Source organism: Panthera tigris, chromosome E2 (genome assembly GCF_018350195.1).
Source record: "Panthera tigris isolate Pti1 chromosome E2, P.tigris_Pti1_mat1.1, whole genome shotgun sequence".
Lineage (NCBI taxonomy): Eukaryota > Metazoa > Chordata > Mammalia > Carnivora > Felidae > Panthera > Panthera tigris.
Window position 1 is genome coordinate 17,865,592 of NC_056674.1, and position 25,740 is coordinate 17,891,331.

The 25,740-nt window shown below is 53.1% G+C and overlaps 5 protein-coding genes and 1 long non-coding RNA gene across 20 annotated transcripts; 3 read left to right on the forward strand and 3 right to left on the reverse strand.

Annotated features, from left to right (window-relative positions):
* Positions 1-84: 84 nt before the first annotated feature.
* On the forward strand, positions 85-8,441 carry LOC122234079. The gene is made up of 3 exons (XR_006211805.1): positions 85-259; positions 2,425-2,549; positions 8,169-8,441. It is a non-coding gene; the product is annotated as an uncharacterized LOC122234079 (long non-coding RNA).
* Positions 2,801-11,426, reverse strand: PROSER3 (proline and serine rich 3). Of its 12 annotated transcripts, none has more exons than XM_015544129.2 (11): positions 11,331-11,426; positions 10,233-10,329; positions 9,720-9,922; positions 8,775-8,896; positions 8,562-8,668; positions 7,813-7,895; positions 7,575-7,714; positions 4,310-4,485; positions 3,241-4,192; positions 3,071-3,152; positions 2,801-2,959 (listed from the first exon to the last, which is right to left on the reverse strand). In XM_015544129.2, exons 1-11 carry the CDS (start codon positions 11,339-11,341, stop codon positions 2,818-2,820), a joined length of 2,115 nt encoding a protein of 704 aa, XP_015399615.2. In that variant the 5' UTR covers positions 11,342-11,426; the 3' UTR covers positions 2,801-2,817. The 12 variants fall into 12 exon arrangements, with proteins under 12 accessions (XP_015399615.2, XP_015399614.2, XP_042824841.1 ...); XM_015544128.2 differs by having other exon boundaries at positions 8,562-8,671; XM_042968907.1 differs by having other exon boundaries at positions 8,562-8,689.
* Positions 11,427-12,486: 1,060 nt separating this feature from the next.
* On the forward strand, positions 12,487-15,106 carry HSPB6 (heat shock protein family B (small) member 6). Its single transcript, XM_042969095.1, has 3 exons — positions 12,487-12,726; positions 13,736-13,858; positions 13,972-15,106. Exons 1-3 carry the CDS (start codon positions 12,544-12,546, stop codon positions 14,149-14,151), a joined length of 486 nt encoding a protein of 161 aa, XP_042825029.1. The 5' UTR covers positions 12,487-12,543; the 3' UTR covers positions 14,152-15,106.
* Positions 15,107-15,162: 56 nt separating this feature from the next.
* Positions 15,163-20,614, reverse strand: LIN37 (lin-37 DREAM MuvB core complex component). 2 transcript variants are annotated; one of them, XM_007096784.3, is made up of 9 exons: positions 20,259-20,614; positions 17,211-17,286; positions 17,000-17,050; positions 16,654-16,683; positions 16,487-16,572; positions 16,235-16,401; positions 15,545-15,685; positions 15,384-15,457; positions 15,163-15,299 (listed from the first exon to the last, which is right to left on the reverse strand). In XM_007096784.3, exons 1-9 carry the CDS (start codon positions 20,290-20,292, stop codon positions 15,218-15,220), a joined length of 741 nt encoding a protein of 246 aa, XP_007096846.1. In that variant the 5' UTR covers positions 20,293-20,614; the 3' UTR covers positions 15,163-15,217. The 2 variants fall into 2 exon arrangements, with proteins under 2 accessions (XP_007096846.1, XP_007096845.1); XM_007096783.3 differs by having other exon boundaries at positions 17,000-17,053.
* Positions 20,615-21,817: 1,203 nt separating this feature from the next.
* On the reverse strand, positions 21,818-23,267 carry PSENEN (presenilin enhancer, gamma-secretase subunit). Of its 2 annotated transcripts, none has more exons than XM_007096785.3 (4): positions 23,114-23,267; positions 22,822-22,979; positions 22,268-22,372; positions 21,818-22,108 (listed from the first exon to the last, which is right to left on the reverse strand). In XM_007096785.3, exons 1-4 carry the CDS (start codon positions 23,152-23,154, stop codon positions 21,969-21,971), a joined length of 444 nt encoding a protein of 147 aa, XP_007096847.1. In that variant the 5' UTR covers positions 23,155-23,267; the 3' UTR covers positions 21,818-21,968. The 2 variants fall into 2 exon arrangements, with proteins under 2 accessions (XP_007096847.1, XP_007096848.1); XM_007096786.3 differs by having other exon boundaries at positions 22,822-22,913; positions 23,114-23,169.
* A 50-nt stretch (positions 23,268-23,317) lies between these two features.
* On the forward strand, positions 23,318-25,401 carry U2AF1L4 (U2 small nuclear RNA auxiliary factor 1 like 4). Of its 2 annotated transcripts, XR_001511842.2 has the most exons (9): positions 23,318-23,465; positions 23,612-23,699; positions 24,071-24,137; positions 24,220-24,269; positions 24,345-24,443; positions 24,609-24,742; positions 24,848-24,943; positions 25,044-25,192; positions 25,310-25,401. XR_001511842.2 is itself a non-coding variant. In XM_007096787.3 (8 exons), exons 1-8 carry the CDS (start codon positions 23,422-23,424, stop codon positions 25,392-25,394), a joined length of 663 nt encoding a protein of 220 aa, XP_007096849.1. In that variant the 5' UTR covers positions 23,318-23,421; the 3' UTR covers positions 25,395-25,397. The 2 variants fall into 2 exon arrangements, 1 of the variants encoding a protein (XP_007096849.1); XM_007096787.3 differs by lacking the exon at positions 25,044-25,192 and having other exon boundaries at positions 25,310-25,397.
* Positions 25,402-25,740: the final 339 nt, after the last annotated feature.

The following is a 25,740-nucleotide window of genomic DNA, read 5'->3' on the forward strand; positions in this document are numbered from 1 at the left end:
GGCCCCGCCCCTAACGGCTGCCCGTGGCTCCGGCGCGCGCCCCACGGAGGCGGGGCAGTGGGGGACGCGGCGCCGCTTTTCATTGGCTCCGCCCTTGGCCTTAGGATGACTCCCCGCCCACCTAGCGGCTTTTCATTGGCTTGGGTTTTGGTCCCATCCCTGGCTCGGCCTCTTCGGTCCCGCCCCGCGAAGTTTGACAGCGCCGCGCCCATGACTGCTTTTCATTGGCTGTCATTGCCCTCCTGAGACACACCCCCAGGTTCTTTATGCTTTGCTTCCAACACTTCTAACACTAAGCAGTGGGCTCTCCCCTTAGTCCATTCTCAGTGACCACTCCTCTGACACTGTTTTCCCCCTTCTGACACTCTTAATTGGGTTCTTCCATGGCCTCAGGGCTTTTCTCCATCCCCAAGTAGCTTTTCAAGGTCTCAATCCTCTAGCTCCAGCTTTGTCAGTTGACCCTGACACGGCCCACAGAATACTGAGGACATTTGCCCATGGATGGTTTTCACTGGCTCAGATACCCTGCCTGGGACATAATCTTTGCCCTTCCCACATTGTCCTTACCTCCTCCTCTACTGTTTCTTACAGGCCGGCCTCCGGCTCTGACTCCTTTTTCATAGGACCTGGTTTAGCCCGCAATGTAGAACATGACCAGGTCTCCTATAAAGCCAATCCCAATCTTTCCGCCTCTAACTTGAGCCAGGTCCAGAAAACACTATAACAATGCTGTTTCCAAGAAGACTTTCACTGGTCATGTTCTCAACAGGGCCCCTCACCTCAGAAAGTACAGCTTTGATTCATTCTCTCATTCATTCAAAAACTAATCACTTAATTTGTGGCTACGTCAGTATTCAAAGGAAGGGAAAATATATCCTGCCTACATGGAGCAGAGATAAACTGTCCCCAACTGTGCTGTGTCCAAATTTCTGACTCACAGAATCCATGAACATAACAAAATGATTGCATTATGTCACTAAGGCTTGGAGATGATTTAAAATCCAGCGATAGTAATTAGGATAGTCTTTTGTCAACTAGTTAATTCCTACCTGTCTCAGCCTGAACGTAACTTCCTCAGAAATCCTCTTTATATCTAAACAGCTATTTCCTTCTTTTTTATTTCATTTACTTGTGTGGTTTGTTCAAAAAGGCTGAAGACAAATATATGCCATGTCTATGACATACAGAAGCTACTTTTAATAGAAACCTATCCTATCCTCCCTCTTTAATAAATACAGATATCAACATAATCCTGATCATACATTCTCCAACATTTTATCATGAAAACTTTCTAACATACAGCAAAGTTGAACAATTTTACAGTTGACACCCATAGATCCACCACTTAGATCTTACAGTAAAATTAACATTTTACTGTATTTGCTTTATCTCAATTCACTTATTACTCTATTCATCCTGTTTCATTAATCTTACTATTTTTTGGATGTATTTCAAAATAAATTATAGGCATTGGTATACTGTCCCCTAAACACTTCAGCATGCATATCTTTAACTAGAGTTCAATATTTATTTTTGAGGTAAACTTCACATACAATGACATTCAGAAATTTCACTGAATTTTGACAAGTGCATACACCTGTGTAACCAAAATCCCTATCCAGCATGGCAACTGGACTTTTTACATGGAAGTCCAGGGCTCCAAAGCATACAAAAGGAGGGGGGAGATCAGGGAGATACTGTATCATCTTGGCTAATTTGGTTTAGAAAGTTAAAGCAGTATCATTTCCTCTGCATTCTATTTGTTGAGGCAGTCACAAAGTTTTACCCAGTTTCAAGGAGATGGGACATAAAATCTACTTTTTGATGGGAAGTGTGTCAAATAATTTGCAGACAAAACAATAGGTTTTTCAATAGTCCAGGTGCCATAGCTTAGGCTGGGGTGAGGGCAGTGGAAGAATAAGGGGTTAAATTCCGGATAGATTTTAAAGGAATTGCTAGCCAAATTGACTGACTGTGGGGTGGGGGAAAGAGAGGAGTCAGGAATGGCCACATGGCTTTTGGCCTGGGCAACTAGAATAGAGCACAGGAAAACCAGAGTGGCAAGTTAAGGGGAAGATTGAGAGCTCAGTTTAAGACCTGTGAACTTTGAGACAGTAGGCATTGGCATGGAAATGGTGAGGAATGGAGCAGGTAGCGGAATACAGGAACCTAAGGTTCAGTGGCCCGGTCTAGGGTGAAGATTGAAATTTGGGGACTATTAGAATAGAGATGGGCTAGAGATGCCTGAGAATGAGTACAGATAGTTAAAGGCAAGGACCTGGGACATGCTAAAGTGACAGGTTGGAGCAATGACAAGGTGTGACCAGAGAGGTGAGGAGTGGGGTGGGGCACTGGAAGGGTAAGGAGGAGGTGTTTCAGGGAGGGAGGTATCAGCACACTAAATACTGTTTCTGGCTCAAGCAGGGTGTGGACTGAGGATTGACCATTGCCCAGCACTCTGATGACCCCCATTAGTTTCATGCCCAAAGGACAGCCCTTTGGTCTCAGCTGAGACAGGAGGATCCACTCTGAGTTGAGAGTCAGCTAAGGTAAGTCCAGTCTTGCCTGAAATCTGTCCTGGAACCCCTCCCTGTCCTGACCTCAGAGAGGATTCCTCAGAGAGGATACCAGAAGAGATTTTGTGCCAATGGTCAGGAACTAGAGTGGGGTGGGGCAGGGCAGAGGTACCTCGGATAGGGGGAGGGAGGGAGCCATTTCTCTTAATTAGCACGACTCTTAGCCTTTCCAGAACAACTCCCAGAGAAACTAAGTAACTTGAAAAAAACATTTTATTGGGAAAAATACAATTTGTATAATTCAGCGTCGTCTGGTCTCAAGAGAAGCTCCTTCCTTTTGCATTCGCCTCTCTGGGGACCTGGAAGGTGATCTGGTTGGAGGAGACCAAGTCGCTTGGTCTTCAGTGTGGTCCAGTAAGAGCGATAACTGCGCGGCCACTTTCCTGCAAAAAATCCGGGGTTGTAGAAGCTGAGGTGGTTATGTGCTCAGGATTGGGGTCTGGGGTTGTGGATGGCTCTGGGAAAGGCGTGTTGTAGATCCTGGTGATGGTCACCTTTTTTGCAGCCTCAGCTCGGCCCTCTTAACTCTTAGCACCTGCAGTACAGGGTCGTCCTGGAACTCGCTGCCGTCAGAGTCTAGGGGAAAAAGAGGGGGCGCCAGGAGGTTGACTCGTGGGGTGCTGGACTACTATCCAGATCCGGGCAGCCACGCACATCAGCTCACCCTCTGCAGCCTCTAGAAGTCGGGCGGCCTGGCAGAGCAGATCTGAGGAGGCGTGGTCAGCAGCGAACGGGGGCGTAGCCACCGCCTCCAGAGACCCCGCCCTGAAGGAAGGGGGCGGGGCCTCGATGCAAGCGGACACCTCCTTAGCTGGAGGGGGCGGGACTCTGGGTTTCAGATACCCAGCTTCAGCCAAGGGAGTGTCTTTGTCCTTCTTCGGCTCCGACGTCGCTAGGGGGAGCTTGGCCTTGGCAATCCGAGACTCTGCTTTAGACCGACTAGGCGGGGTCTGTTCTTTGGGAAAATGGGATCCAGATAGAGGGGGTGTAACCTTGGTTTGGGGCTGTGTGGCCTTGACTTTCTGAGATTCAGTCTCTGCCAGAGGTGGGCCCTCAAGGTGAGGGGGCGTGTCCTCCAGGCTGTCCGGGAAAAGCCGAGCGGCTACTACCTGGCCCAGGGCGCCTCTGAGCTGCAGGCCAGGACCCTCGTCAGCTGCCGTGACTCTCCCAGCGGACTCGCGGCGCCGGGCTCTGCCACTCCCAGGCTTGGGGCCCTGCTTCTCAGGCTGGGCGGGGCAGCTTGGCGCAAGAGCCGGCGGATCCTGGGGGACGGCTGGGGGCGGGGAGGTGTAGGCTGAAGGTGCCGCGTTGGAGGCCTGGGGCACCGGAGTGGAACCCGGAGGCGCAGGGGTAGAGGCGAAGGGCGTGGGAGGAATGGCCCCGAGAGGTACCCAGGGACCAGGCTGCGGGGCCCAGAAGAACCCATGGGGGCTGGGGCCCCAAAAGATGTGTGGAGAGAACCCTGGCGGAATAGGAGGCCTCTCCGTATAGAAGGCCTCCAGGGGACCAGGCCGGGTCACACTGCTCCAAAGTGGGACGCAATTAGGCTGGGTTCCCAAGGAAGCAAGGGACTCTGCAGGGGCAGCGGGAGCTTGTCGACAAACAGGGACAGGGACCTGAGATAAAGAGAAAGGGTAGAGGGGTCCTCAGTCGCCTCCAGGCTCCTCTTTCCTCCAGCTCTCCTTAGCATCCCTCCCTCCAGCCCCCTCAAGCTCCTCCCTCCCCCATCTCACTGGAGTGGTGAGGGCAGGAGTCTGGGGTAGCACCCAGGTTCCATCACCCTGCCCTCCTCGAGCCCTTTCAAGCTTCCGCCGCTGCCGCCACTGGTATAGAATGTCATCCTCTGGACGCAAGGGTGCCTGGGAGGAGATCGGGGCTGGAGCAGGGATGGGGGCATGTGCTGGTGTTCCTGTGGGGTAAGCAGAGAGGGGCTAGGGTGATGAGCAAACCAAGGACAGTCTGTTTATATACCTTTTAACTGTACCAGAAAGTTATTCAGACAAGCTCTCCAGATAATGTCCCAACTCCTCATCCAAATAGGAAGTGAGAAAAGAAGCAGAGTCAGGGATAGAGCACTCCTGGGCTTCTCAAGCTGCCATCATACAATTCTTTATTCATCAGCAAGTATTTATTGAGCTCTTACTTTGTGCCTGGACATTATGCATACAGCAGTAAACAAGACAGATGCTCCAGAATCTGCTCTCTTCTCCCCCTCTTTTTTTTTTTTTTTTTTTTTAATTCTTTCAGACATTCATTTTTGAGAGGGTGGGGAGGGGCAGAGAGAGAGGAAGACAGAATCCGAAGCAGGCTCCAGACTCTGAGCTGTCAGCACAGAGCCTGACATGGGGCTTGAACTCATGAACTGTGAGATGATGATGGCCAAAGTCGGACGTTTGACCAACTGAGCCACCCAGGGGCCCTTCACTTCTCCCCCTCTTTACTGCCCTTACCTGGGGCCAACCCAACAGGAACCTTTTCTCTTGTTTCTCTACTTCTGTCCTCCCAATCTATTCACCCTGCAGCCAGAGAGAGCCTGGGAACACCTGAGTCAGATCAGGGCCCTCCTGGATTAGAACCCTCCCCAGGCTGCACCTGTCCTGGTAAAAAGCAAAAGCCTGTGCATTTGTGGTTCCCACTGCCTGTCATGTTGTTCCCTCCTGTATGTACAGGGTTCAGGCCCTCAAATCCTTCCAATCTTTGCTCAGTATCACCTTCTTAGTGAGGTCTTCCCTGGCTACCCTATTTAAAACCAAAACAACCCCCAGCCTTACCACTCCCAATCCTCTTTCTTGTTCCATTTTTCCCCTTAGTACTTTTCACATTCTAACATACTCAGTATGGCGCTTCTTTGTTTATGTATCTCTGGCAGCTACACAAGGGCAGTGATTATTTCTGTCTGACCGTTCTCATATCCCCAGTGTCAAGAACAAGGCCTGGTGCCACCAGTATCTGTGGCATAAATGCCAAATGAACTGATTATATTGAACTGCAGTGCCCAGACCCGTGCTAGGGATACCGCAGTGACTAAGGGTAAGGCCACTGGTTGTCCTCCTCAGTTCAGTGGGGCAAATGGACATGGATATCATTCCGATCATTCAGAGCATAACTTCATCAAAAATGATCAGTAGGGCTACCATTGTCTCTTAAAAGACCTGTCATTTGATGTTGCACAGAGAAGGGGGGGGGGTGTCACCCTGGATCTCTCTCCCTCACTCCCCTCTATATCCCGTGACTCTACTTCCAAACCTGGCCACTTCCCTCTACTCTGCTCCTCAGGCTCTGGCCCAAGTGAAACTACCAGCATCTCTCACTAGGGGGTCAACAGCAGCCAGAGGGAGTCTGTTAATACCCAACTTAGATCACATCCTTTCCCTGCTCAGAATCCTCCATGGCTCCCTAGTACTAAGATCATGACCAAATGCCTCCTCTGCCTACCTGGCCCAATGTAATCTGACTCCTGCCAGTCTCTTCCACCTTACCCCACCCTACTCTCACCCCCCGCATCCCTTGCCTTTTCTAGTCCATTGTCTGTACCATGTTCCCTCCCACCTCAGGTCCTGAGTACATGCTAGAGGGCTACTGTCTCCACCATCATTGTTCAAGTCTCCAGTTAGATAGCCCCTCTTCCCCGGAGGCCTTCTGTGACTTCCCAGCATCACAACCATCGCATGGCCTTCATTTCTGCTTACATTTCACTTTTGTTTGTGGGGTTATATAGCTATTTTCTCCCCTACACTGACTATATTATGAGGACCATGAAGGTGGGACCATGTATGGTTGGTTCACTGTGGAATCGCCAAGCCCACTCACAGGGCCTCATCCACAACAGGTATTCAATGTTTTTTGTGTGTTTGTTTTTTTTTTTTTTTAACACTTACTTTTGAGAGACAGAGGGAACAAGGGAGGGGTAGACAGAGAGAGAGACACACAGAATCTGAAGCAAGCTCCAGGCTCCAAGCTGTCAGCACAGAGCCTGATGCGGGGTTTGAATCCACAAACCATGGGATCATGACTTGAGCTGAACTCGGATGCTTAACTGAACCACCCAGGCGTCCCGGTATTCAATGTTTTTTAGATGAAAGAATGAATACATTTCTGCAGAACAACTCATGAAGTACATACTAGTTTTACCCCCATTTTACAGATGAGAAAACTGAGGCTTAGGAAGGAAGGGTGAATAAAAGGTGAAGTGAAGCTGAAAAGGAGCAAAGAATCAGACAAGGAGGCAGGGTCACGCACCAGGCACGAATGCCTGTCTGTTCACTGTGCCTGCCTGTCCCCGCTCACTTAAGCCCCGTGAGACATGGAAAGCATCTGTCCTGTGCACCACGGCATCATCCCAGGACCTGGGCATGGAGTAACAGTAACAACAATGATGACAATAGTAACCCAGGTCCTTCATCCCACCTCTGAAGTCTGAAAATTTTAGACGGCAGAAATGGAGAGTTCAACAGTTTGCATGCTTTAGCTGAGTCACACGATGTGAACAGCACTGCCAGGGGGCTGGGTCAGTACACCAGACTCAAACACATTAGCATTTCGCTGAACAACACGAAATTGCCAATATTCAACCACCTTTTACTTACAAAGACAGAGATCTTCATGTGGTTCAATGTAACACAACCATAGCAAAAATTGTACGACTAGTCACCCTAAATGAAATACACAGAGATCATAAACAGCCTTCATACTCTTCAGGTCAGATTTTGCATCAAATCAGGTATGGTGCCAAATTAGCAAAGAGCTAATTTCCAATTTTGGACATCTGTGTTCAGAACTGCAAACGGGATGCAGGGAGAGAGCCTGCCATACTAATGATAGGTACTGTTCACAGACCGGCGGTAAGCGCACCCTGCATTATTCACCGACTCATTTATTACCCCTGTTCTAAAGCTGCAGAAACAGAGGGGCCCAGAAAGGTCCCAGGTGACACAGCTGGTAAATGTCAGAGCTGGGATTCACATCCAGACTGCCCTCAATCGTGGCCTCAGAACTTACCGTGTGCCTTGGGGTCAGAGCCCTTGCTGGAGTCAGGGGTGAAGGTCATGGAGAAGGCAGAGAGGCCATCAGAGCTGACGGGGCATGACGAGCCGCTGGCATCGCTAGGGCTGAGTGAGGAGGAGGAGACTGAGGCCTTGCTGTAGGGAGAAAGCAGAAGTGAGGCAACAGAGGTCTCAGAGGCAGTGGGCTGGGCCCGGAGCTGTAGGAGTGGGGACGATGAGGGCAGGGAAGGCACCTGCGTTTCAGCAGCCTGGCAGCTCTGCTCTGCAGGCTCAGCGTCTCCAGGTCCAGCAGGGGTGAGTTCCACGTGCTGAGGCTCTGTGAGGTGACAGGGGTCAGAGGCCAGCCCCCACCTCAAAGGGTGCTGGGAAAGGGGCTGTGGACAGAGGGCCCGAAGTCCAGTCTGCACTCTACCTGGTACCCTCACATGCTGGCTTAGAATCTGCTCCTCCTCCTCAGGGAAGGGGGACCCAGTGTTCCTCTGTGGATCCACCCCCCCCCCCCCCATAGTCATTGTTCTGGGAGAAGGGTTGACCTCACCTTCCTGACCAAGACTGGCTAATCGCAACAATCTGTTCTCTGGTTCCACAGTGATTGGCTCAAAGATGAACGAATGAGAGTAAGCCCTGGTGCTCTGGAAGGAACTATTGGAAAATCCTCCTCTTTCCACTAAGCTAACTATGTAAGTTAGAAACCTAGAGCGAACTAAGGCTATCTTCATGACTTCATGGGGAAAGCCTGCCTGAGATTGAACCCAACAAAGAGGAACAGAGATTTAAGAGAGTTGAGTTCCTCTTAATACTGTCCAAACACCTGGATCCAGCCATGCCTGAGAGCATATACATTTGGATTTCTTGATCGTATTAGCCAACGAATCCTTCTTTTTTGTTTAAGCTTCCTTGAAGTGGGATGGACTCTAAGTCTATCCCAGGGCTGGAGCTGTCAGTTCAGGTACAGAGGGAAGGAAGTGGATGAGGATGTCACCTGCTTCATTTCCTGAAGGGGGGCCACAGCCTTAGCCTGAGATGTGCTCGTCACCTTGGCAAGAGTTGAGACTGCTATGTCGGGTCTTCCTTCTGGTTCACTGGCTCCTGCTGAGAAGCCCCAGTTGACTTTGGTGGGGTATGAGGAATGTCTGCTGGGGACATTGATCAGGAAAGGTTTTCAGCTGGGAGTGGATGGGACTGAAGCAGGTACCTGCTGCAAGTCGACTGCTGGTGTCTGGAGATTCAGGCCGCAGCCACCAAAAGTCAGCTGGGCCTGCAGGCTGGCGTTCCTCTCTGCTTGTAGGCTGAGCCTGGCGGAACCGGTTTATGTACCTATGAGCATCAGAGAATGGGAGGTGGGTGAATGAATGGAGCCACATAATAATGACAATAACAGTCACAATAGTGACGTTTATCAAGTACCATGGAAGTACCTACTACTTGTCCCTCAACATCTGTTCTCCTTTCTGATATAATAATGCAATATTATATAGGACTATATAAGACTGGACAGGTCTTCTACAGATATATTTATCAGGGATCCTTACAGTTTTATGGTCATGTAACTAGATTCTTGACCAACAGGGTATGAGGAGATGTGATTCTGGAAAGTGGATGTGGCTGGGAGCCATTTTGGTCCATAAAGGAAAGAGCAACAGCCTAGTGATGGGAGGCAACAAGATAGAAGGAAACTGTGTTGTGTCCCTGACATCTCAACTAGGGGCTGCCATATCAGCCCTGGTTGCTTCTACCTGGACTGTTAGGTGAGGGAGAAGTAAATGTTCTCTTGATTAAGCCCCAATTAATTTGGTACTCTTTATTAAAGCAGCTGAACTTGCAGCATACAAATCCAAGTACTATGTTATAGTACTTGTTATAGATGCTTTATAGACAGTAACTCGTTGAAAGCTTAAAACAGCCCTAGGGGGATATATGCTATTAATATCCCAATTTACAGATTGAGGCCCAGATTGGAGGGTAAGTGACAGAGCTAGGATTTGAACCCAGGCAGCCTAGCTCCAGAGCACTTAATAACACACATGAAGTGTGGTTCTAAAAGTGCTGCATTAACAACTCTGGCTATGATGATTATTATGGGATGCCTGCCCCCTCCTGACCCAAACCCTTCTTTCCCTCCAGGGCTCCTGGTACTTACTTGGCCACCACGGACTCCCGGCTGTCAACCAGGGTGGGTGGTGGGGAGGCTCCCTTCTGTTCTTCAGTGGTGCTAGGTGGGGAAGGGGTCTCTGAGCTGGATGGCCAGGACTCTTCAAACAGCTCAGAGGAGTTGGGACCTGTGGCCAGAGCCTTAGGAACTTTGGGGAGCTTGGACTTCTGGGACCTGGACGGGCTCAGGGTCTAAGATACGGAGATGGGGAGAAGAAAGTGAGGGCTGAAGGGTCATCCCTGTAGGGGAACGAAGACACATACGAAGCGTGTCTCAGTCCAGAGGGGAGGAAACACATCCTACAATGGCAACAACTCAGTGATTGGGGCTATGACAGGGGATCCAGGTGACAGAGGACTGAGTAAGGGCAGAGCTGTAAGGAGGGCAGGAGGGACTGTCTCTTAATTTCCTACCCCTATCTCTCATCACATGTCCTCCTTCCCTCTAGTCACTCCCTCACCACTGGGCTCACATACAGCACTCTCTATGGGGTGTCCTCACCTTGGGGTGCCAGGTCTGGCTTCGGGATGGCCAGTAGTGGCTTTGATCCAGGGGAGTATCCTCAAAGGGGCTGTCTCCGACTGAGAAAACTGGCAGACTGCAAGGGGAGAGTAAGGCTGGCAAGCGGAGCATGGTCAGTGCAGCCCTGTTAGGGGGTTGCAGGGTGGAGTCGGGTTGCAAGGTTGGAAGAGGAGGGCAGAACCAGATTACAATTCCCATAGATTCCTGGAAGAGATGAACTATAATTCCCATGAAGTGCCACTGCACATTCAAGATAATGATACTAGAGGCTCGATTCCCACCAGCCCTTGAAGCAGTCTCAGAAAACCAAGGAACTGCTAACTGGTGGCTCTTAACCCTAATCCAATCTAGGAGACTTTAAAAAATACAAATGTGAGGTCCTCACCCCAGGCCAAAAGAATCATAATATCTGGAAGGAGGCTGGGCATCTGTATCTCTTTTGCATCATCCGTGACTTCGGCTCAGGTCATGATCTCACAGTTTGTGAATTCGAGCCCCAAGACGGTCTCTGTGCTGACAGCTCAGAGCCTGGAGCCTGCTTCCGATTCTTTGTCGCCCCCGCCCTCCCCTGCTCATGCTGTCTTTCTCTCTCAAAAATAATAAATAAAACATTATAAAAGAAAAGAAAATAAGAGAAAAGAAAAGAAACAAGCCTAAAACTTATCACTGTACATTTCCCATAAGTCCTTGGGACACTGAGGAGAAAACAGTAAATGGACTACAGTCCCCGTAACTGGGCTCCGCCTTAAGCAAGAAAGGTCAAAACCAACACCCATAGGAGTCTGGGGGAAATTTTAAAATTAAAACATTTAATTTCCCAGAGGACACTGGGCATCTTTAGAGGAAAATGAAAAGTCCTGGGGCCACTTAGAAAGCGGAACATAAAACGCTACGGGACCCCCGAGATGATGAAGTCCAAGGCTGGAGCAGCCAAAGGATGTGGGGCATCTTGGGAGTTGTAGTTCCAATGCGGTTGAGAAAGAGACTCCGGACCCTAGCAAATCTGACCCAAGGCTGTGTTAATCTCACTCTAGGTCCTCCCCAGGCCTCCTGTGGTCCCCGGGAAGGATCGCTCACCTGCGGTCCATCCCGCAGCTACCTGGGCGCTTCCGCCTGCTAAGCTCCTTCACTGGGCTGACCCCGCGCACAGCTTGGTCGCTTAGCAATGCCTTGCCAGGCCCGCCCCTTTCTGGGAGTGCCGACGCTAAAGAGAGCGGCCTCCAAAGCGACCAATGATGGAGGGGAAAATAAAAGTAATTGGAAACGGGCCAAAGGGAGATGTCTCACAACTGGCTGTATTGTCGGCCTGACTTGAGAGAGCATGTTTGATTGGAGAATCGTAGCGCGCGGCAGTAATTGGCAAGGCTGCGGACCAATGGAAAGGATCTGAGGGTGAGCTCGCGGTTAGGAAGAGTTCCAAAGTACACTAGCTGTCCAGCCGGGTGTTCTAGCCACGCCCCCTTTTGCTGCAGAAATGGACTCCAATATAACTACCGCTTTTCGCGTTGCAGAGCAATTAGAGAATCCGTCCCCTCTCTAACCAACGCCCCTTCATCCGTCGGACCAGCCAACCGGTCCCGCGGGGTCATTAACCACTTCTGTCTTGCTGCAGGAGCAGCTGGTTGCACTAAGTGCCAGGCCTGGGCTCCTAGCCGAAATGGTGGGATCAAAATGAGCTATTTCGGGCCCGGCGCGCGGCCCCTGGGGGGCCAGCCTGGACTGTTCGTGCCTGCGCCCTCTGGCTGCTGCTCACCTGGCAGACCCCACTACCCTGGGCACCCGAGGCTGAGTCAGAGGCCCAGAATTAGGCCTGGCTTGCCGGGGGGCTGGGCCCAAGGCCCTGTTGAGATGGGAGTAGGGTCTGTTTTGTGTCCTCCTGACAGCCTGGCTGGCTATCACATTCCCTGTACCCAAGAATCTGCTCCTAAGACCGCCATCTACGTCATCCCGGGAGCTGCCTGCGGGGCGGGAATGGATTAAAGGGACTGCGAACCGCGCGGTGGCCCTGGGTCCCAAATACCGTGCTATTCTACCTACTCGGCAAGGCTGCGCCTCCTCTTTCCCCTTTGGGAAATTGGGGGATCACCTCTGGCATCCAGCAGGCGCTTAATAAATGGCTAAGTCATTGTTGGGCTTTCTAAATAAGGCTCTATTAATGGCCGGCGCTGGCCGCGGTCCCAGTGTCCCCGGGCGGCCCGCCGAGGGGCGGACACAAGGCGTACTATAAGAGCGGCTGCCGCGCACGCAGGGGCACTGCGGAGCCTAGGGGCGGCGGCGGCGGCGAAGCAGGATGGAGATCCCCGTGCCTGTGCAGCCGTCTTGGCTGCGCCGCGCCTCGGCCCCTTTGCCCGGGCGCCTCTTCGACCAGCGCTTCGGCGAGGGGCTGCTGGAGGCCGAGCTGGCTGCGCTCTGCCCCGCCACGCTGGCCCCCTACTACCTGCGCGCACCCAGCGTGGCGCTGCCTGCCGCCCAGGTGCCAGGCCTGGGGGAGGGCGGTAACCTGGCCACTTCCAAGGCTTGGGGCCCCGGTCATCCTGAGGGGGGGGGGTGTGAGGAATGCCCCCTGACTTTGAGCGGGGTGGAAAGTCCGGCCACTCAGAGGGGCTTCTAGAGTTGCCGTAGTATGGAATCTTAGCAGTCGGATTACTGAAGGGGGTGGGAGGTCCCTGACCCTCAGAGGAGGGGCTCAGCTCTGAGGGGCTGGAATGGCTGAGTCACTGATAGGGTGCGGCGGTCACTCCGAGGGGGAGCGTTGGTGACTGAAGGAGACCGGTGATCCGGGGAAAAGGGGGCGCTCAGTCATTCTGAAGGGGGCGTGTGGGTTCCCAGGGACTCCTGAGGGGAAGGAATGTTTTGTCATTTTCGGGGAAGAGTTTGGAGACTGTATGTGGTGTCCCTCTGTCTCGAGACAGAGGAAGGGTCCTGTGACTTGAGAAAGGGGGGCCTGGCCACTCGGGGAAGTGGAGGATGAATACTGGTAACTGTTGAGGGCGTAAGCGGCCCCGTGACTCCAGTGGGAGGGTAAAGAGAAGACTCTGGAGGCTGGGGGAAGAGGCATCTTGGCAATTTCTGGTGGTGGTGGTGGGGAGGGGGTACAATAAGGGCACCAGGAGTTCTGAGAGGAAGGGGGCTGGGGACTCAGTGTCCAAAGGATACGCTGGCTATGGGTCCTTGACACTGGGGGAGGGGGCAGGGTTACCCTGTGAGAGCCGAGGTCCCTGGCTTTGCCCAAGAGGGCCTCATCAGTCTGTGTGAGAGGAAAATCTGTGATTACAGGGGGAGGGGTGATCCCAGCTATTCCGGGTGAAGACATCCTTTGGGGCTAGGAGTGGGAAGGGAGACTGCCCAGTTCCGGAGGCCTGGGGCAAGGGCAGCCCCGGAACGGGCGGGGGGAGGGGCCTTGCTGGGTCCTGGGAACCTCCCCCCCCGCCCCGCCCCCCCCGCCCCCCCCCCCCCCCGCCATGACGATCGACTGTGCTTAGGTCCCGACGGAACCTGGGCATTTCTCGGTGCTGCTGGACGTGAAGCACTTTTCCCCAGAGGAAATCGCCGTCAAGGTGGTTGGCGACCACGTGGAGGTGCATGCGCGCCATGAAGAGCGCCCGGTGAGCCCGCTGGCGGGGGTGGGACCAGAATGCGTAGGCGGGACCCACCGGCCGGAGCGACAGGGCGTCTATAGGGAAAGGGCGGAGCCAGTCAAATCTCGTTCTCTTTCCAGGATGAGCATGGATACATCGCACGCGAGTTCCACCGCCGCTACCGCTTGCCGCCTGGTGTGGACCCTGCCGCCGTGACGTCTGCGCTGTCTCCTGAGGGCGTCCTGTCCATCCAGGCCGCTCCCGCGACAGCCCAGGCGACGGCCCAGGCTCCACCGCCGCCGCAGGCTGCTGCCAAGTAGGCGGTCATGCCTGAACCCTGGGAGCCGCCTCTGGCCCCCTCTTTTAAAGCCGACCTGACTCCGCCCAGCCAGATGTCCTGAGCGCGCCAAAACCACCCACCCAATCTGGGATCCTACCCTGACCCTTCCCAACTAGGCTCTGCCCTGGTAACCTAGACCTTTCCACTGACGCTCCCACTCTCATACCCCCTCCAGCTTTCAACCCCCTGACACCTCCCTAGCTTCCAGGCCCTACAAGCACAACCCTTCAGCCTACAGTCTCCCAGCCCCACTGACCCCACTTTCTTGGCAATATAAACCCACTCAAAATTCCCTCCTCTGCTTCCTTCTGACTCATCTGTTAAAACATCTCCAAATCCCATTTTGATCCTTTCCCCACTCTGACACTATGTTATGGTCTGGCCAGCCCTGCTCCCACCCTAGATCAGTCAAGCATAATCCCTCTCCACCCCTCAAATATCCCAGACTGCCCAGACCTCCCACCCCAGACCATCTAGGCCTGGTCCTCAAGACTCTGGATCCTTCCCCCTCGTTCCAACTGGACACTACTCCCCCTACCCATCTCGTGACTTGAAACCCCAGCCAGCCACCCCCAGACTCTTGAGCCCCTTTTCTGACCCCCACTCCTGGACACCTATTTCAGGCCAAGCAGGACCCTCAGCCTCAGACTGTACAGACACCCACCCCATCTCCCCAGATTCTGCACAGATATCCTAAGCCCCATCCCCAACTCTACCCAGAACCCCCCAGTCATTCTGTCTTAACCCCTAAGTCTCCAACCACATATCCCAGGCAATCCACCTTCCACACACCTCCCCTTATTCTCCAAGACCCAACCAAGCAGCCACTTTTTCTTCGGTTCCCCACAATCCTTCTCCCTCCTTGAATTCCCTGCCACCCCTATCCCCTCATACTACCTAGGCCCACTCCCCGAATAAATGTGATAGAGCTGGTACCAACTGTTTTATGTCTGGGCTGGGAAGAATAGGCTGGAGTAAGCAGAGGCCAGTGTGAAGGTGTGAAGGAGGGGAATGTTTATTGGGGGGATGTGGGGAGCAGGGGAACATCACTGGCGCTCATACATCTCCCGTAGGATCTTCATGCTTTCTGAGTACCGAAGCTGGTTCCGATGAGATGCCTCCTTCCACCTGTGGTGGGGGTGGAGAAGCAGAGGGAGGACTCAGCAGTTGGGGCAGAGGCCATAGGGGTGCGAACAGGATGGGGATGCTCACCTCTGGCGGATGCGTTTCCAGCGCTGCATGTTGCGGTAGATGAGTGTGGATGGTGAGGGCTCAGGCTCGGAGGGCTGAGTGGACAGAGAAGCCAGGCTGGGTGGCCATGCCCGAGCCTCGTAACATATGCCCCATAGCCCTGGGTCAGTTTGCATACCCACCTCATCATCGGGGGTACCCTGGGTCTCAGGCTGCAGCGGGGATGGAATTCGGGACCTGCAAGCATCACCAGATGGCCCAGCGGCTGTGGGTGGAGGCAGCTTGTACACATCGCGACTCTTGCTGCTGGTGACCTCTGAACTCTGGGGACACAAGGGCCCCACCCCGGGCCCAAGAGAGTTAAAGAAGGCCAGCACTATATACTTCACCCCTCCTGCCTCATCCAGTGACAATAGACATGGGGGTCTCACAGGGGCTTGTCTTAAGAGCCATGCCAAAGGAGTGTCTCCTGTCCAGTCCAGGGACCCCCCTCCACCTCTGCCCAGCCCAGGGACCCCCAGTTACTCCTGCTCAGCCCAACGACCCCCATCTTCTCCCCTAGGCCAGGTGGCTACACCTTTTTGCACTAAGGACCCCTGTTGAGCCCCCCAGCTTTTGGTCACATCTATCTGCCCAAGGGAGCCCTGTTCCCTCTCCCTCCTAGGCCAGGTAGCTGTGTCCGTCTGGTTTAGGGAGTTCCATCCATACTCTCAGCCAAAATGTTCATATCTGTGTGCCTCATCAGACCAGAAATCACTGAGGGACAGAGACCTGTGCCTGTCTATCCCACTAGCTTTGGGAGGACACCCTGTGGTTATCTATCTACCCACTGCCCCCCTGGCTGCCGGGAGGGGGCCCACCACACATCCAACCTCCTCATCCTCGGGCAGTGGGGGCAGTGGCGAGCTGGGTGAGCGTTCTCGCTCGCGCACTGAGGGGCTGTTGCGCATCCAGGCACGGCAGATTGGGTACAATGGTGTGTTCTCACTGAACTGAGCCAAGTCCACACTCCGGTCAAACAGCTTGATCACATATGTGTCTAGGGTGACGGGAGGGGAAGGTGTGTGAACATCCTCCCATAGCTCCCCATCATGGCCAGCCCTCTAGAGTCACCGCCTACTCACTGGATCGCTGCGGCCCTCCCTCAGCCAGCCCGTCATCCATCTCCCTCCTCTTCTTCCTCCGCTGGTGGGGGAAGCGGGCGGATGGTCTGTGTGGGGCAGGAGAACATCAGGACCAGGGCAGGGGCTGGAGACTTCTTGTCAGTTGGCTGGGGCCCCTGCCACCTTACCGTTTGCCGGTAGATGCAATGGAACAATCCCTGTGGGGAGACACAAGATGTCAGCAGGTGACTCTAAAACAAATGCCTGCTTAAAACCCCAAAAGGTACCCTGGGGAGACTGAGACGTTCACAGGGACCCCACCGAACTCTTAGGCCCTGCATCCCACCCACGCCTCCAGGGCTGGAAGTGCCAACCATAAGGAAACCTAAGCTTCTGCTGCCACAGGGTCTCTGTACACGCAGGGTGGTCAGGACTGCGGTGGAGGAAGTGTGGGGCAGAGTGGTCAGAGCCTGGATGAAGAAGGGAGTTATCCAGCACAAGCCCTCAGATACAGATCCCATTAACAAAACTTACTTGCTGTGGGTGTCCGAGGGGGTTTTCCCAGCTTCCTCCTCCAGGCGCTCCCTGCTAGTGGAAGAGAACTGTGGGCTCAGGGTTCCCAGGGGCAAGTGGGAAGGCACCAAGTAGCTTTTCCATTGGGCCCCTTCCTCCCTAAGCCAGCCTCTGGGGTCCTACCCAGATCCACCCAGGACGACCCATAACCCCTGCTGGGCTAGGTCCCAACCTGTCCATGTGACTCTTCTCCAGCAGACACTGCAGGACAGCATCAAGTTGGTTCCGGGCCTTGGCCATCTCCAACTCTGGGGAAGAAGATACCAACCAGGAGTCGGTTCTAAGGCCCATCGCAGGTGGGCAGCCGACTAGGCTGAAGCAGGGCATCCACATCCAAGCCTACGGCCGGGCCCAGGCACATTGGGCGGTGCAGTGGGCAAAGACAACTGACGTGAGGAGCAAGAGCTCCGGGTTCCAGGGTTGTCCCACATGCTCATGTGTGACCAAACGCAAGTCACCTTACCTCACTGAGCCTGTTTCCTCAACTTGAAAATAGGTCTCCCAATGATACCTATCTGCAAGGACCGTTTGAGGTTTAAATAAACCTATGTTGGGGCACCTGGGTGGCTCAGTTGGTTAAGTGTCCAACTTGGGCTCAGCTCATGATCTCCCTGTTCCTGAGTTCAAGCCCCGTGTCGGGCTCAGTACTCACAGCTCAGAGCCTGGAGACTGCTTCAGATCCTGTGTCTCCCTCTCTTTCTCTGCCCCTCCCCCACTTGTGCTCTGTCTCTCTCTCAAAAATAAAATGTAAAATTTTTTTTTAAACAAACCTATGTTATATATGAACCTCTTAGCAAGATGCAATTACAATAAGATGTACAGAGTACTTATTATGTGCCAAGAATTGTCCCAAGCACATTACACGTATTAACCCTTTAAATTCTCACAATAACTCTGGCAGGTAGATAGGATTGTCCCCATCTTATGGATGATGAAACTGAGGCACAGACAAGTTAGGCTAGGAAATTGCAGGACTGAGGATTTGCACTCAGGCACTCCACAGATGAAGTTATAAGGCAGAGACTCAAACTGGGTGCAGAATCTAGCTCCCAGATGTGGTCTGTTTGGCTGAGGCAGTGGTGTTATTTTAAATCTGAACTGAATCTAAATGGACAACATGTAATAATTGAGAGACTGCACCTAAAATATCCATTTTTGGCTCCCCCTGCCCCGCTCGAAATGAGATATGGGCCTACCTTCCTGCATTCCTGGCTCTGTTGGCCTCTGTGTTTGCCTCCCCTCGTCATAGAACTTAAAGAGGTGATGATGTTATAAATATTCTCCTCTCGCCTTTGTGGGGTGTTTGCTCTCGTTCCAACCAGTACCTAGCATCACTCTAGTCCAGGGCTCAAAGCCTGGAAGGACGCTTGGGGACATGCTTTGCCAGCCCTGGGATGAAAGAGGCAGGGATTCCCAACAGCATGGAGGAGAGGCAGGGTGGGGGTGAAGGGCTGCAGGCAGCTGAGATTCTAACAGAGAGCCCTGGACAAGAGCCCAGGTATAAATCATACATACCCACATCTCTTTCCCTAGGCCCTGCTTCTCTCCTGAACCTCAGACCTTGGGATCCCATGGTCTCCTGGATACCTCCCCCTGGACATCCCCTAGGCCCCTCCCATCTACTGGGTCCACACTGGCCTAGTGTCTCTCTAAACTTTACCACTTTTCCTGGGCCCCCATCTCTGGGGTAGCCCCACTCCCCCAGTCCTTCACTGGGCCTCATAATAGACACCTCTCATCCTCCTCCACCCCAGCTCACCAACCCCATGGCCTGTCCACTTGGCCTCCTGAGTATCTCTCTGCTCTCTCCCTATCCTGGTTCTCTCCCTTCCCCCAGGCTCCCAGCCTCAATCTCCTCCTCTGACATACCCTGCACAACGTGGCCAGGAGACTCTTTGGAAAACCAAACCCACCCTGATCCTCCCCTGCATAGAATAGTCCACCACTCCGTAGTTCCCCAGGACTGAGTCTGAACTCTTTGGCCGGGTGTTCACAGGCCTCCAATGACCCTGCCTGTCCCCCGCCCCCACCATCATCTGTAGTCAGGCCGTTATATTATACTCTTCCACTCATGATTTTTTTTTTTTTTTTTTTTTTTTTTGGAATTTGGGGGAGATCTTTATTAACTCACTCCTCAGTTCAAAACCCTCCTTTGGCTTCCCATTTCCCTCAGAACAAAAGCCAAAGTCCTAACTTGGATCCACAAGAACTGTCCTCCTCCCTCTCCCTGTTTGCCATCATCTCACACTCTCCACCTGACTCTCTCTGCTCCAGACACACTGGCCTCTCTGCTGGGCCTTGAACGTGGCAGATGAGTCTTCCACCTCAGGACCTTTTCAGAGCTATTTCCTACATCTGATTTGCTGTTCCCTCATCTGTCCTCACTCCTTCTTTTTTTTTTTTTTTTTTTTTTTAATTATTTATTTTCGAGAAAGAGAAAGAGACAGAGAGAAAGAGAAAGAGAATGAATGAATCCTAAGCAGGATCCAGGCTCTGGGCTGTCAGTACAGAGCTGGACGTGGGGCAGGAACTCATGAACCCTGAGATCATGACCTGAGCTGAAGTCACAGGGCTCAACGGACTCAGCCACTCAGGTGCCCCACCTTGCCTCACTCCTGATCTTACCTTCTCCTGTTTCGTTTTATTAGAACTTATACCACCTAACACCCTACAAATCATTTTGCTTTTTTGGGGGTCTGGATTCCATGCCTCTCCCACCACCCTCATTAACATGCCAGTCCTGGGTTCCCATCAGCTCGGACGCAACCCAAAATGACTTCCTCTCTCTCAGCTTCGGTTTCCCAGTCTACCACACTTCCTACTTCCTAGCATTACTGGGATACAGGGACCGGGAGGATTAAAGGCTTCTCTGTACTTCAAGTGCTGAACACAATGCTTGACTCATGACCACTGCTGGAAATGGGGAAACCGAGGCAGAGGCAAGAAGTGTCCTTTTCATTGTCACACGTCTCAGGATCCCCGGGTCTTACTGTACCACACGGTCTGAGCCACCACCATTCAATCTCAACGCTACCTTCAACACAGACCGGGAGGGTATGAAGATGGCAAGAATCGTTCAATGCCTGACATGGCGATAGTCAGGTGGGCGGCAGGAACAAGTCGCGTGGTCCGTCTGATCGCGACAATCTTATCTATCGGGACTCCCATACCCTGATGGGTCCGGTGCTCCCCTACAGGCCCCCTACCTCGGGGTCCTCACCTGATTTCTCCACTTTCACCTTCACCGGAAACATGGCTTGGGTCTGAGGTGTGGCTAGCTGGGTCAGAGGAGGCCAAAGAGCCCCGGGTCATAAATGGAGGCCGAAGACTGACGGGAAGAGGTCAAAGATAAGCTTTGTGTGCGACCAGTCCTCCGCGCTGAGCAGTGTCCGGCGGCGACCGCCACTACAGCCGCCACCTCCTCTGTTTCCCTTCTGTGGGCGGGGTCCCTTTGGCAATTGCTTGTTCCCATTTGGCAGTGCCACCGTCGATCTCGTCCCTGACCAATTGACACCGCTGCCATCTGCTCCCAGCTGTAAGTCCCACCTTTCTGAGGCCCCGTTTCCGGAAACAAAGCAACGGCATCCCGGGGTGCTTCCTGGGAGGTGTAGTTCTACGTCCGAGACACAGCCAGGGTAACAACGCCTGCGCCGCGCGAGGCACGGTGGGAGACGTAGGACAGGGCTGCGTGAGGTTTCTTGGAACTTGTAGTGTTAGGCGCTTCGAGGAAAACCAATTTAGCTATTACCAAGATTTATCTAACCGTAGGAGTCCTTCTTGTCCCCGAGAAAAAGACAAGTCTGGAGTTAGGCCGGGTTCAACCTCACTGAGCCCTCGCCAGGTGCCAGCTACCTGTTAATCTCTCCTCAGGAGCAACCATTTACTTAGCAAATATTTATTAGCGTGCCAGGCACTCTTCTAGGCACTGGGGACACTGCACAGAACAAAACCGACAAAAATTCCTGCCGTAATAGAGCTTGTATTTCAGAGGATGTAAGATTACAAGAAAGAAGTAAAACAGTTTAAAAGAAATGTAATAAAAGAAAGAATACAACCTCAAGGCACTTAGGGAGTACCAACGTTACGCATTGAAATTTTAAGTAGGACGGTCAAGGAAGCCTTCTCTGATAAAGCTCTTGGCTATGTTTATTGCTGCAGACAACATCTCCTTCAGAAAATGGGAAACTTCCGTTTACCACAGATGCTTTGGGTCTGATAAATTCTAAGAGGTAGTATTGATATCCACATTTCTTAAAAAAAAAAAAATTTTTTTTTAATGTTTTATTTTTGAGAGAAAGATAGAGACAGAGCATGAACAGGGGAGGGCAGAGAGAGAGGGAGACACAAAATCCAAAGTAGGTTCCAGGCTCTGAGCTGTTAGCACAGAGCCTGATGGAGGGCTCGAACTCATGAACAGTGAGATCATGACCTGAGCCGAAGTTGGACACCTAACCTACTGAGCCACCCAGGTGCCCCAGTATCCACATTTCTGATGAGAGTACTGAGGCCAAGTGGGAAAGTAGAGTTTTCAAATTCACACACCCCCCCCCCCAGGACAGGATAGCAGCCCCTAGTAAAGGAAGCATTGTTTCTTTCTTATTCTGCATCTGTAAAATAGGGTTCCTGAGCAGGAAAATTCCTATTTCAGAGGGTTCATAGAGTGAAGGATTGCACTACTGTGTGAAGCACTAAGCCTGGCACAAAGTGAGCATTCAATACACGTTTCTGAATATTAATAACCATTTTATGCTTCAACCTCCAAAAGATCCAGGAAGTCAATACAGAGAATTAGAGTCCTTTATTGGGGGATGTCAGTGAAGAACACAGGAGATGGGAACAAGTCTTAGGGGCTTGAGAGGGGCTTAGAGTAGAGGAGCCCATCCTGGGAGAATGAGAGAATGAGCAAGTCCCAGGCCTGTGTAGGAAGCTATCAGGGGGTACCTAGGGGTATGGTGAAGGAGAGATAGTCACCAAGGGCGCCCCAACGGGGCCGGTAGATCTGGAAGATGGTGATCCAGGTTGCGAGTACAATCACCCAGAAGAGGAAGCCCACAGCTGAGCGCCAGACATCTGTAAGAAGGAACAGGAATGGGTAAGGTTGGCCTCCAACTGCCCTCTGGTCTCCCCCAGACTGGCCCTCTCTTCTCTTTGGGAGCCCCAGAATTCTGAAACCTCCATCATTCCCTCTGGACACCCAATGGCCTCCCTTCATCTGTGTCCTAGACTCACAGCCTTTGATTTGGCTCTGCTCTGTGTACGCCGGGACTAGGAACGCCTCTCGGAAGAACCAGAAGATGTTGACCAACCAGAGAAAAGGCAGGAAAGCAAACCCACCTAAGAGAAAACAAAACAACAACAACAACAACAACAACAACAACAACAACAACAAAACTGTAACAAAAAGCAATGACATTCACCCCGGCCCCAAACTTCTACATAGAGGACAGAAGGCCCTCTCCCATGTCCAAGTTCAAATGGAGATCTCTATCAGAGATTTAGGAATTCTGGCTCCTCCCTGTGACCCAAAAATCTGACTCCTCAATCATCTATTTCTCAGGACCCAGAATCCAGCCCCACAGCTTCCCCCCCTCCCCCCCCGTCTCTTGGGACCCAGAAGTTGAGGCCCCAGCTTCCTCTTTCCTCAGGTCTCAGACCCTTCCCTCAGACCCAGGAGTCCGCGACTAAGACCCAAGAATCCAAGTCCCCGGGTCCTCTTCCCTCGGGCGCTCTAGTCCTGTCCCGGTCCCCTCTCTTCTCCTGGGACTCTAGGAATCGGCCCTTACCCAGGTAGTACTTCCGGCACAGATTTAGCTTCTCCTCGTTGGACACCCGCTCCAAGTTCATAGTTGCGCTGAGGCGGAGTCGTCCCGAGGGTCTGTAAGGGCAAGAGCCGAGCCTTGACCCCAGGTGACAGGTGCAGGGATCGCGAACAACCACGCCCCTATTACGACAAAACGGAGATAAAACTGAAGGGTGGGTTTGCTGAAAGAAGGGTACTCCGGCCCCCACCAGCAAGCTGACAGGGTTGAACGCTCTTCACGTTTATTGGGGTACGCGAAACGACCCCCAACTCACCAGTGGAACCTATTTCCTCCGCTTGGAAGCCTTTGCCACATTCAACTCCGGACGTTTGCGCGAGATACCGCAAGTATCTCTGGAGTTTGTAGTCTTTTTCAGCGAGGCAACGCTGCACGCATGCGCCTTCGGGGAACTCCGGGAGGCGGTGATTTTGCGGGGAGGGCGCAGGTCTCCAACACGCAAGCGCAGCAGACGGTCTAGGAGCGCGTGCGGTGGAGGGAGGCAGCGACAAACTACACTTCCCAATGCTCTAAAGCAACGGAAATGACGTAAAGAGCCGACTGAGTTGGAGGGTTCGAGTAAAAATGGCTGAATATTTAGCTTCGATATTCGGGACTGAGAAGGACAAGTGAGAACGGGCGCAGGGAGTGGCCCCCTGCGGGGACCGGGGCCGGGACATTTGGTTCCCTGGTGGCTGGGAGGCGTTGGGCGGTGTTTCTGGGGTGTCCGGCCTCCCCGGCCCTCGGTTCACCTCTGTCTTTGCACCTCTTCCAGGGTTAACTGCTCTTTTTACTTTAAGATCGGGGCCTGCCGGCACGGGGACCGGTGCTCCCGGCTTCACAACAAACCGACTTTCAGCCAGGTGAGACCCGGCACGGAGCCTTGAGGGTTAACGCCTCCCAGCCATTCCCCTTCTGTTGTCCATCATCACGAGGTCCCGCCTTTTCCGGATTTCAAAGGCCCACCTTACCACCGGCTTTTTTCCTGTCGGGCCTCTGCGGGTTCCTCCCCTTCCCTCAGGTCCCTCTCGCCACGCCCCCGTACTTACGAACTACACTGCTGGGCTGTCCCTGACTGCTAGGTTTCTCTTCTGGTTTCCTTAAGCGCAAGCATCGCTGATGCGCTCAATCAAGGTGCTTAGGCTTCTTCTCTGTTGCCTGGTCTCAGCCCCAACCTTCATACCCCACCCCTTTGCATGAGCTCAGGCCCCCGCCCCCTTTAAATTCTGTTCAGACCATAGTGCTGCTCAACCTGTACCGGAATCCACAGAACACCGCCCAAACCGCAGACGGATCACACTGTGAGTGAGGGGCCGGTCTTGGGGGCAGGGCAGACAGACCCCGGCAGGCCACCCCCTGATTTCATCCTGCCCCCTCCTCCAGGTCACGTGAGCGACGTGGAGGTGCAAGAACACTATGATAACTTCTTCGAGGTGAGGGTTGGCAAGGGATGGGTTGAGTTTCCTGTGGGCCAGGAGCTCAGCTGAATGCCTCCTGATCTTCCGCAGGAAGTGTTCACGGAGCTGCAGGAGAAGTACGGGGAGATCGAAGAGATGAATGTGTGCGACAACCTGGGGGACCACCTCGTGGGCAATGTCTACGTCAAGGTGTCTGCTTTCCCCCCAATAGAGCCTACAGGTGGAGGCATTTCAGTGTCACCACTGAAGCCTCACAGCTTGAGGTCCATCACCAAATCCAGCCCAGCCCCAGAGCTGCTAACTGATTCCCTAAAGACTTCTGAGTTTGCCAGCCCTGATCGATTTTTCCCTTAGTTTCGGCGTGAGGAGGATGCAGAGCGGGCAGTGGCTGAACTCAATAACCGCTGGTTCAATGGGCAGGCAGTGCATGCTGAGCTGTCTCCTGTCACTGACTTCCGGGAGTCGTGCTGTCGGCAATACGAGATGGGGTATGGTAGTACGGGGGTGGGATGGGCACCAGGAGTTCCAGACTCCTGTGTGTTGGGAAGCTGTCCTCGACGGCAGCGTCCTCCATCCATCTATCCCCTACCCAGGGAATGTACCCGGGGTGGCTTCTGCAACTTCATGCACCTTCGGCCCATCTCCCGGAATCTTCGACGTCAGCTGTATGGGCGAGGACCCAGGCGCAGGTACCTCAGGATCGGCTTGTCAGGATGTCTCATACCCTAAGGCCTTTGTACCCTGGGATGGACCTTATCCTATGTCCCCATAACAGCGTGTCTCTTTTAGATCCTAAGACTAGTTCTGAGCATCATCCCAGGACCAGCGCCTAAATCTCAACCCCAAAACCAGCTGGAACTCCAAACCCCCAAACCCAAGACCAGTCTGGATCTCCAATCCAGAGATCAGTTCCTGAGCACCTGTCCTGATACCACTCAGTAACTCTGGTTATTTCATCACCTGCCCTGCCCTACCCCAGAACTGAGAGGCAGGCCTGGGGAAGTGTGCAACATTTTTCACAGCTCTAACCCTCATCTCTCCTCTCCTGTTCCCAGGTCACCCCCAAGGTCCCATACTGGTCACCGCCCCCGAGAAAGAAACCGAAGACGTTCCCCAGACCACCGGCATGGCCGCTTCTGAGACCCTGGCTCCCTTGACCTCCACCCCTGACAGGCATAAATGTTCCTGGCCAGAACACCTCCTGAAAGCTTCCTTACCTCCCCAGCGCCGTCTTCCCCAGGCTCCGGGGCTCCGTGATGTTAATCTGTTAAACACAGGGACCTTCCTTTACCACCCTTCCCCTAATAAAGTTCTGTATTGAGGGTTTAGAACCTGTTAGCTTGAGCCTAGCTGTGGGCTGGAGTTTCCTTCCACCCCCGCATCTCCTGACGAAAAGGGGAAGCGGGCTGGGCTCTGGCCACAACTTCAGCTGAAGAACTTCCAGCAACAGGTGGGAAAGCAGCAGGCTCCGGGCCCAAGGCTCTAG

Coding starts and splice junctions, on each gene's coding strand:
- PROSER3 (XM_042968901.1), bottom strand. CDS start 10,484: ATGGGAATTATAGTTCATCTCTTCCAGGAATCTATGGGAATTGTAATC. Junction 7,896..8,561: donor CCCTTCAGGAAATGAAGCAG/GTGACATCCTCA, acceptor GTCACCTCACAG/AGCCTCAGCACGTGGAACTC. Junction 7,715..7,812: donor GCCAGGCTGCTGAAACGCAG/GTGCCTTCCCTG, acceptor TTCTCCCTACAG/CAAGGCCTCAGTCTCCTCCT.
- HSPB6 (XM_042969095.1), top strand. CDS start 12,544: ATGGAGATCCCCGTGCCTGTGCAGCCGTCTTGGCTGCGCCGCGCCTCG. Junction 12,727..13,735: donor TGGCGCTGCCTGCCGCCCAG/GTGCCAGGCCTG, acceptor GACTGTGCTTAG/GTCCCGACGGAACCTGGGCA. Junction 13,859..13,971: donor CGCGCCATGAAGAGCGCCCG/GTGAGCCCGCTG, acceptor TTCTCTTTCCAG/GATGAGCATGGATACATCGC.
- LIN37 (XM_007096783.3), bottom strand. CDS start 20,292: ATGTTTCCGGTGAAGGTGAAAGTGGAGAAATCAG. Junction 16,684..16,999: donor CCCTCGGACACCCACAGCAA/GTAAGTTTTGTT, acceptor GTCTCCCCACAG/GGATTGTTCCATTGCATCTA. Junction 16,573..16,653: donor ATTGCATCTACCGGCAAACG/GTAAGGTGGCAG, acceptor TGCCCCACACAG/ACCATCCGCCCGCTTCCCCC.
- PSENEN (XM_007096785.3), bottom strand. CDS start 23,154: ATGTGGCAAAGGCTTCCAAGCGGAGGAAATAGGTTCCACTG. Junction 22,980..23,113: donor GGAGGAAATAGGTTCCACTG/GTGAGTTGGGGG, acceptor TTGTCGTAATAG/GGGCGTGGTTGTTCGCGATC. Junction 22,109..22,267: donor GCAGAGCCAAATCAAAGGCT/GTGAGTCTAGGA, acceptor TCCTTCTTACAG/ATGTCTGGCGCTCAGCTGTG.
- U2AF1L4 (XM_007096787.3), top strand. CDS start 23,422: ATGGCTGAATATTTAGCTTCGATATTCGGGACTGAGAAGGACAA. Junction 24,138..24,219: donor AACCGCAGACGGATCACACT/GTGAGTGAGGGG, acceptor CCCCTCCTCCAG/GTCACGTGAGCGACGTGGAG. Junction 24,270..24,344: donor ACTATGATAACTTCTTCGAG/GTGAGGGTTGGC, acceptor GATCTTCCGCAG/GAAGTGTTCACGGAGCTGCA.